The sequence below is a fragment of the Zerene cesonia genome, chromosome 15 (genome assembly GCF_012273895.1).
Source record: "Zerene cesonia ecotype Mississippi chromosome 15, Zerene_cesonia_1.1, whole genome shotgun sequence".
Taxonomy (NCBI): Eukaryota; Metazoa; Arthropoda; class Insecta; order Lepidoptera; family Pieridae; genus Zerene; species Zerene cesonia.
Window position 1 is genome coordinate 6,490,913 of NC_052116.1, and position 9,129 is coordinate 6,500,041.

The 9,129-nt window shown below is 33.8% G+C and overlaps 2 protein-coding genes across 5 annotated transcripts; both read left to right on the top strand.

Annotated features, from left to right (window-relative positions):
- Nucleotides 1–182: 182 nt before the first annotated feature.
- On the top strand, nt 183–6,397 carry LOC119832325 (luc7-like protein 3). 3 transcript variants are annotated; one of them, XM_038355988.1, is made up of 9 exons: nt 183–502; nt 606–801; nt 959–1,059; nt 1,454–1,605; nt 2,143–2,280; nt 3,280–3,513; nt 3,820–4,049; nt 4,951–5,032; nt 5,990–6,397. In XM_038355988.1, the coding sequence occupies exons 1-8, from the start codon at nt 398–400 to the stop codon at nt 4,995–4,997; spliced, it is 1,203 nt and encodes a 400-aa protein (XP_038211916.1). In that variant the 5' UTR covers nt 183–397; the 3' UTR covers nt 4,998–5,032; nt 5,990–6,397. The 3 variants fall into 3 exon arrangements, with proteins under 3 accessions (XP_038211916.1, XP_038211917.1, XP_038211918.1); XM_038355989.1 differs by lacking the exon at nt 5,990–6,397 and adding an exon at nt 5,202–5,982; XM_038355990.1 differs by having other exon boundaries at nt 184–502; nt 962–1,059.
- A 1,128-nt stretch (nt 6,398–7,525) lies between these two features.
- Nucleotides 7,526–8,633, top strand: LOC119832294. 2 transcript variants are annotated; one of them, XM_038355956.1, is made up of 3 exons: nt 7,526–7,645; nt 8,137–8,239; nt 8,394–8,633. In XM_038355956.1, exons 1-3 carry the CDS (start codon nt 7,643–7,645, stop codon nt 8,579–8,581), a joined length of 294 nt encoding a protein of 97 aa, XP_038211884.1. In that variant the 5' UTR covers nt 7,526–7,642; the 3' UTR covers nt 8,582–8,633. The 2 variants fall into 2 exon arrangements, with proteins under 2 accessions (XP_038211884.1, XP_038211885.1); XM_038355957.1 differs by lacking the exon at nt 7,526–7,645 and having other exon boundaries at nt 8,050–8,239.
- The last annotated feature ends 496 nt before the right edge of the window (nt 8,634–9,129 follow it).

Here is a 9,129-nt window from a genome sequence, read left to right on the forward strand (position 1 = left end):
TGGATGAATGAATGGAGCATTTTGCCACATTCGGTAATACTAATGGCTAATGGATGATCGTTTGTTGGGTCAAAGCAGTCGTGAGTCGATTGAGATGTGGGGCCATAATACGCATAGACACAACATTTTATAATCGGTACTCTGTAAGTCTGTAGCGAGTTATTAATCTCTGAATAGTGTATAGTTATCTGTGGTTAATGGTTATTAACAAAAAACAATGGCCGTCGTACAACGAAAGTGGTGTGGAGATTAATGTTCAGTTTTGTTAATTTAATACTTAACGTATTTTATACCACTAGTTCTTATTGTGGTTAATTTTAAATTCCTTTGATTAATGTTGAGGCAAAATAAAAAGCGGTGACTTTACGTGATAGGTTAGTTTGTCTCCTCAATTACCATGGCGGTCTTAGCGGCAGCACAATTACTTGACGAATTGATGGGCAGGCATCGTAATACAAATCCAAATGAAAAAATAAAAAAACCGAATTGGGAGGACCCTGAGGTATAATATATGAGATATTTATAAGATATTTCGTGTCGATTTAGTTTGTTTTATATGTGGTTTTCGGTGTAATTTATTTTATTAATGTGATTGTTTGTTTCAGTATTGCAAATATTATATGGTTAAGTTTTGTCCTCACGATTTATTTGTCAACACAAGAGCAGATTTAGGAGCGTGTCCGAAAGTTCATGATGACGAAGTCAAAGATTTGTTTGATAAGGCCGATTCTTCATATAAAAAGGCTCAGTATGTCGAAGAATTCTTACGATTTTGTCGGCATATGATAAATGATGTGGAAAGTATGTATTAAATGTATTTATAAAACTAATATTTCACTTTTATTTAGTAAAAATATCTACAAACATTTATCTCATTATATTTAAAGTATAGGACAAGATATGAACAAGTTAGTGTCAATTGAAAGAAAAAAGGAAAGTAATTGCAATTTTATTGTTGCAGGGAAAATTCAGAAGGGAAAGCAGAGATTGGAGTTAATGAATTCCAGACCGGAAGGACCACCAATGACCCAGGCTCAGACAGAGAAAAATCAAGAGCAGGTAGTACAATATTGACTTAGCATCATAATACATTTTGCAAAGTGATCAATAAAAAGTAACTTTTTAAAACACAATAATTTTTTTGCACTTTTTATTTTATTTTATATGGACATATCTTCGTGTTTGGGAATCAAAAAGTGATGTATGTAATGTAAATCAACAAGCTACTCTGATATAATAAGAATTGGTGGAATATTTCTCGACATACACCACAATTCATTTATTTTAATGGACTTTTAATCTCGGTCTTATGTTTACCAATACATTCTTATCACCAACATACCTAAATAGTTTGATTATAGGTGCAATAATATTTTAATTGAAAGCATATGTCCACTTCTAGCCTTTTCACATTTCTTATTTTGAATACATTCTTATGAATTTGAATTTATAGGTTACACTACTTTCTGAAAAAATAACTGCTTTAGTAAGAGAAGCGGAAGAGGCAGGTACTTGTGGTAATGTAGAGCAAGCCCAAGGTTTAATGAAGCTCTGTGATAGACTGAAAGAAGAAAAAGATCAACTTCTTAAACAACAGGAGAACAGGTTTGTATTATTTTGTTCTTAGATGATGATATCTAAATATTAAAATAAAATTGCAATACACACTAGAACCTTTATAAGTGGAATATAAAAGGAGACATCAAAAAGATTGAATATAGAGTTTTGTGAGAAGAGTAGTAAGAGACAGTTCTTGTTATTTTTAGCTAGAGAGGTGAAAATATACTTAATGATAACATTCACTAATAGAGGGTTGGTATGGATATTAGTTTTTTGCTTATTATATTTTTTTGTTTGCTACATTAAATTAATTAAAATTCATATTGAGTTTTCAATTTGGTATTTTGTTACTGGCTCATCTTAGTTAGTTAGTAAGAGATTAGGGACCATTGTTCCTACACTTCTCATCACTATTTGATGATATCTGACATAATTATATAAAGATTATTTTTAGACAGACAACATATGGATGTATAGCATTCTCAATGAATTGATGAAACCAATCATGAATTACAGTAGTATTTCATTATTTATATAAGTATATATTAGTTATATATTTAAATAACTTAATTTTTATTGTAGTCATTGGTCTATGACTGCTGAGTTGGCTGCAGCTCAGGAGAAACAGATGGAAGTATGTCCTGTTTGTGGTGCCTTCTTAATTGTTGGTGATGCCCAACAAAGGATTGATGACCATCTGTCTGGGAAGCAACATGTTGGGTAAGTAAATTTAATAACAAACAACTAAAACAAAAAATATGTATATAATATGTATCTCTCTATATATATAATTCTTGTGTCACAATGTTAGTTACTGTTCACCTCCGAATCAGCTGGACCGGTTTTCATTAAATTTTCTGTGCATGTGGGGAAGGTCTGAGAATCGGCCAACATCTGTTTGTTATACCGCTAAATGATAAGAGTAAGGCAGAACAGCGTTTCCCCGGTCAGCTAGTCTTAATATATAAAAATCCAGGGTCATGATGTATGTTCCCAATGAACTCTTCACCAACTCAAGAGATTTTGATGAAATTTGGCATTTTATGTGTAATTTGGTCCAACTTAGATATAGGATACTTTTTATTTCAATTAATTATCCTAATAATTTATAATCTTAATATTTTTAATTATTACTCAGCCACAGCAACGCGTGGCGGGGTATGCTAGTATTATATATAAAACTAGCTGCGCCCCGCGGTTTCACCCGCGTAAGTCCGTATCCCGTAGGAATATCGGGATAAAAAATAGATGTTGGCCGATTCTCAGACCTACCCAATATGCTTACCAAATTTCAGAGGAATCGGTCAAGCCGTTTCGGAGGAGTATGGCAACGAAAACTGTGACACGAGAATTTTATATATATAGATTTTCTAGTCACAATGTTAGTTATCATACTCCTCCGAAATGATTGGACCGACTTTCATGAAATTTTGTGTGCATATCAATTAGGTCTGAGAATTGGCCACCATTTATTTTTCGTACTCCTAAATGATAAGAGTCAGGCAGAACAGTGTTTGTCGGGCCAGCTGGTGTTTTGTGAAAAAGAATTGTATGTTAAATTAAACATATGAAATTCTCATAAGGATCAGTATCACAATAGAATAAAAAAGTGCTTTGTTTTTGCAAAACAGTTATTTACGCCCACACTTGAATGTAACATTTATTTTATGATAAGAATATATTTGTTCCACCGATTCAGTATGTTCCAACTTTGTCCAGCTATTTCAAATTGCGACAAGCGTACGAGGAGATGACTGCGGCTCGAGAGAAGGAGCAGCAAGAGAAGGAGAAGCGGCGCCGCGAGGAGAGGGAGAGGGAGAGAAGCGTGCGCGGCGGCGGGCTCGGCTCGGACCGGCGCGACCGCGAGCGCATGGAGCGGGACAGGGAGCGGGATCGCGACAAGGACAAGGATAAGGATAAGGATAATAAGGAGCGGGAACGGGATCGGCACCGGTGCGTTTGCTTGATTTTATGTAGAATGCAAACATACTGAGGGAGGAGGATGTTAGAGATATGTATGAACATATTAAGTGACACATTGGTTTAGTTATACAACATAATAAATCAAAATTAGTCTTGCAATTGTGACATGTTAAGTTATCTCTATGAAATAGTCAATACATACATATATATTTTTCTTCATTTATTGTGCTTATTGAATGGAAAAACATATACGCCTTTAGTTTATTTGCCTAAGATGCATGTTTCTTAGATCAAATTTAATTATGGCGAATACTTAAATGTGTAACTATTCGCCAGGTCGAGCCGGGAAAAAGAAAAGAACAACCGGCACGAAGAACGCGACCGAGAAAAGGAACGTGACAAGGAGCGCGAGCGGGATAAGGATCGTGAGCGCGAGAAGGATCGTGACCGTGAAAAGGACCGCGAGCGGGAAAAGGATCGTGACCGTGAGCGGGAGAAGGACCGGGAACGTGACCGCGATCGCGACAAGGAACGTGATCGTGATCGGAAACATCGCAGGGATAGAAGTGAGTAATTTGTTCTTCATCTCGTTTAATAAATAAGATTTAAGGTTATTTAAAAAAAAAGAAAAACTCCAGTAAGTCAACATCAAATATTTTCTGTTTGTTTAAAACTACTTGACATGTAACATTTTTGATAATGTATATTTTGGTAATGACTATAGATGACTAAATTTGAGGATATGGGCAAAATTTGAGCCCAGCGGGCATACAACGCCGTCGAGTCAAATCAGTGTTTATATCTCATACATTATATTACATTGCTGTTATATGTATAGGGTAAAGCTAAAGCAATGAAACTTGGAGCGGCCACTACCCGCGTATGACAATTGAAGTACAGTAAGAATTATACCGACTGACCTGTCCATTTATCGTTTGTTTTATGTAAAAGATTTGTTTGTATACAGATACGATATTTTTTAATCTAATCAAATGTTTCGAATGAATTAATTTCCAATGTATTTTTTCATTAAAAATGGAGAGATATGTTGAATATTTTTGACGAAAAAATTCATTTGCATTCTTAATCGTCCAAATGGACGATTTAAACAAGATTTGTGTTAAGATAAATATCTTAACACAAATCTTGTTTAAATTATTAATGTCTAAATGATTTGTTTAATACATTTTTCATTTAAGTTATCTAAAAAAGTATCGATATTTATAGATATCCCATTGCCCTGCATAATTTTGAGTGATCAACTTGTGTCAGTATTTCTTGTTATTATCTGTGTGGTATTAAATGAGCTTGTTGATTTGGCGACATAAGAACTTCCCAGAAACTCGGCGATTTGACCGATCTCCTTACATTTAGATATCAATGGTTATGAAACATATTTTAAACCGTTTTAGAGTAATTTCTTATTGACGAAACTATTATAAAACGAAAATATCTTCTCTTTTGTAGGGTCTCCTCATGAAAGGTCACGGCGACGATCACGCGACCGCCGCTAGCTTATCACTGAGGTATCACAAACCACCCCGAAACGGTAAGCATGAATACAAACTCCTTAATTTTACCTTTCGCCGACAGACTAACATTGTCCATTGTCACTATAAACCAATACGGTTTTCATCAAATCTCACACATAAAATGTTCACACCCTCCCAATTATAAGACAAATAACAAGTAATAAAGTGAACACTGTTATTTTACAGCTTTTAATAAAATGCCAAAATAATACATCGGTATATGGCAATCATATGGGGAGTTTTGTTGACCCCGTTGATTCGGTAGTTGTCGTCACACCGACGGACTTTGCAGGTATTTAATTGGTATTTTGAATAGCAGCTGGATGCTGACGATTTGAGGTGTTTATTGTTCAGTCGCGGATCGGCGACTGATCGATAAAACTGTCGTAATGTCCGGGCTCTGCGTCGTTTTATTGAGGTATTTAAAATTATGTTTCGTCGTCGTGAATCGAGTTGCCAGTCGGCCTTCTGTCGCCATAATGCGATGCCAGGTATTTGTTAGGGCTATTCAGTGATTGGATATTTATTTCACCATTAGGCTTTGGAATTTAAGGTTATTGAAATAAAGGTGGCTGTGGGTCTAAAAAACGTTTTGATAGGAGTTCTCATTTTAGGATAATGCACATTGTCATCACATATAAAATTTCGTACGATGAAGACGCCATGGCGCTTATTTGATAAATTCCTTGAGACAAATGGATGCTGTTTTCACATCATCACTGTGTATTTACAGGTACCCATACTATGGCAACAAATCTTTCTGATTGTTTATTGTTGTATTTTTATCTATTTGATCTTGTCTTCAAATATAAGTTTGTTGCCATATTAAACCTAACATTTCCTAATCCCATCTGGAACCGAGTTCAGTAGCTTGAACAAAAACCTCATGTAAATGAAACAAATCAAACATTGAAGTCGGTTCCTTACTTCGAATGCTCTAATCTACTTTACTAGAGTGTCAATGGACTTTTCAGTTGGGAAACGAGCGAAGTGGCTTGCGGACGACTCGACTGCGACAAAGAGGTACTTTTGAAATTAGCGAACATTGAAGATTCAAACAATCCCGACCCCGACGATTCGAGGTGACATACCATAGTCACGTTTCACATACACGGATATTCGTGGATACTAAAGCATGTAATTGAATTGAAATATATTTGTTATGCTAGGTTTTAATATGTATATTGTAGCTACCTCTGATGTGTCCCTAGGCAGGTTTATTATGATTCCACTGAGGAGTGACACAGGTATTTATCAATTTTTTATTTTACATAAAAATGATGTTGATAATTTTGTGATTGGCGTTGTTGTGTATTATTTCGCAGTGTGAACGGTTAGCGTTATTTTCCTCTTATAAAATAAATAAATGATATGAGATGAAATTTGTTTTATTTATTGGCCTGTTAGTTTCTCAAGTAAATTTGAGCCACTGGTTTTAAATGATAATTTTCGTATATTGCTTGTGCAAAATGTTGTCTATTTATATTATCCTATTGGATATTATTTTTTACTGATAGTTTTACTATTTTGTATAAATACAGTAATTAAACATTCATTTTTTGTATTTATGTCACGATTTGAGCCTTGATTAATTTCTTCAAAATTGTTTTTTTCACCTAAGCTACGCTATGCTGAACAATTATTGTTTACATAGACTAACTTACTCAATATCCTTTTTAAACACATCTTAAAAAAGTTCGGCTTTGATTATATTCATAAAAGTTATGCGAAATGCGAGAAAGACAAATAAATGGTTTGTAGCTGGCCGTCGTTCCCGAGAAGTTGAGCCGGGGCTTTACTTCCTGGAAGTTTGCGTGAAGTAACTTCTATATTACTATTCAGAGAGCTTGCAAATAAACTAAAGAGCTTAACTGAAGGAACGTAAGTATTGTTTTATTGCAAAGCAGTAAGTAGATAAAGAGGAGTTGAACTTTATTAGGTACATTTCGCAGTTTATTCAGTTCTAAAGAATATTAGTTTTTGTGTAAATAAGTTCTAGATCTGAATTTCCGCCTTGCCAGCCTTGAGCTGATTGTTGAGCAGACATTTTTACGCAAACGTTTTAATAAATTTACCTTTTTTTTTTATAAAAAAATAAATGTTTTACGACATCACGTTATACATTTTATTATTAAAAATATCCTGGATTGAGAAGGGAATCTATATAGAAATCTGGTTTTTTGTTGTAAGTACCTCAATACTATTAAAGTCGAATTCTAAATTTTGCGTTATGAGCCTATAAAGTTATTCCATACGCTTGCTGCACACATGTTCACAATGAGGCATTCATATCATTTTGCCTTTTAGTCCCCAGGACGCCAAATATTAGCTTTCTATTAACGATTAAAATAAGTTTAATAAACAAGGAATAATTCGGAATTTTTATCAAATTATTCTTCGACTGATATGGTAAGTGCATAGTAATGTAGTTATTAGCAGAATCAACAGATGTTTAGTACTTAACCTTTTCTCATTTCTGAGCGATAATTATTACGCTAGGGTGCATGCGGCCTTATGTACCGACAAAGCCGGCTGTTGACGTTGGTGCGTCACTCTAGTTTTTGAAGTCTCCTTAACATATAATATTTTTTATGTGATAGCGAGCAACTGAGCTAGTGTTTCGTCTGATGGTAAGTGATCACAATCACATTTACAGTCTTTGCGAGTGCGCTACAACAAAATGCTTTTTGTTAAATGAAACGATAAGGTGTTATCTTTTGCGTTATAAATTTTGGCGTCCCTTACGATCTGGCACCTAGAGCCACCGCTTCACTTGCTATCTAAACTTTCATTGGCACTGGCAAATGATGGCGTGAGATGTCGGTAATTTATAGTATGGATATTTAATATATATTTTGGGATAATATTACATATGTGCTTTAATTAGCTAACATAAATCATTTAGGCGTGATTACTTTTCAATGATGTGTCAAATATTTTTTTCACATCTGACAACACAACTTTAACATCTATGTTCTGACACTGACTTTGTCATTTTAGTTTTTACCTTTTCAAAATGTAAATAAATATTTCTATTTATTGTCGTTAAAGAGTAAAATTTATAGTTCATTTGTTTTTTAAGTTCATATTCTTTTTTAAATATATAGATAATATTTAACAGAAAATACGGCGAGCAATGGTTACCGAAAATGATAAATCCAAGAAACAACAGGCAAGAGCTGAATTAAGAGAATCTTTTCTGAGATCTGTGTGTGAATTACAGGGTAAGAGTTACATAAAATAACAAATTTATTAGTAATAACATGGAAAATATTATGTTTGTGAAATAATTGCTACACTGGTATAATGCTATATATTTTATTAAAGATATACGACCATCATACATCATTAAATCTAAACTAGCATGAATTGTTCTAGGACAGCCATGCCATATTTTGACCTATGAGAAATCGACTCTGGAAGCTACCTTCTCCGTCTGGAAGCCTGATGGAACAGAAGTACTTGTCCAAGATCTTAAAACACCAGCAAATTTAAAAATGCAATCTGCCATATTACGGACACCAGATATTTTAGCAATTACATTTGATGTACCAGCAACTCAGTAGTATATATTTTATAGAATAATTCTATGAAATCTATTAAAGTTTGATTAATAAATAATTTTTTTTATTAAAATATTTCTATGAGAGAAGCATATAGTTTTTCACTTTATTATAAGATATGGCAATGTAATTAAAATTTCTATAATATAGTAATTACTAACCATCAGCCAAACATCCCATCTACCTGCACTCGCATCCCTGTTGCAGCAGGCAACAATATGTATTTGATCTAGTCTCTAATTCTTAATTAATTGATGAAGTCATAGGCTTTTACCACTCTAAGCCACAAATAAGAATGTTAGGTACCTGACTTGCCAAACATTGTTTCTTATGTGCAACCTATGTCATCTAGTGGTATGAAATTTAATATACAACCTTTTGATATAACGGAATATAAAATAAAAATATAATAACGGTCAAGTTGATATAAGTAAAGTTACACATACATGTTATATAGTAGGTAACGTTTTGGGTAAGGAAAACTGGATTGTTTTTGTTAAGGGTTCATGTAAGAAGAGACATATTGTATGTTATTTCCGATATACGAGGAA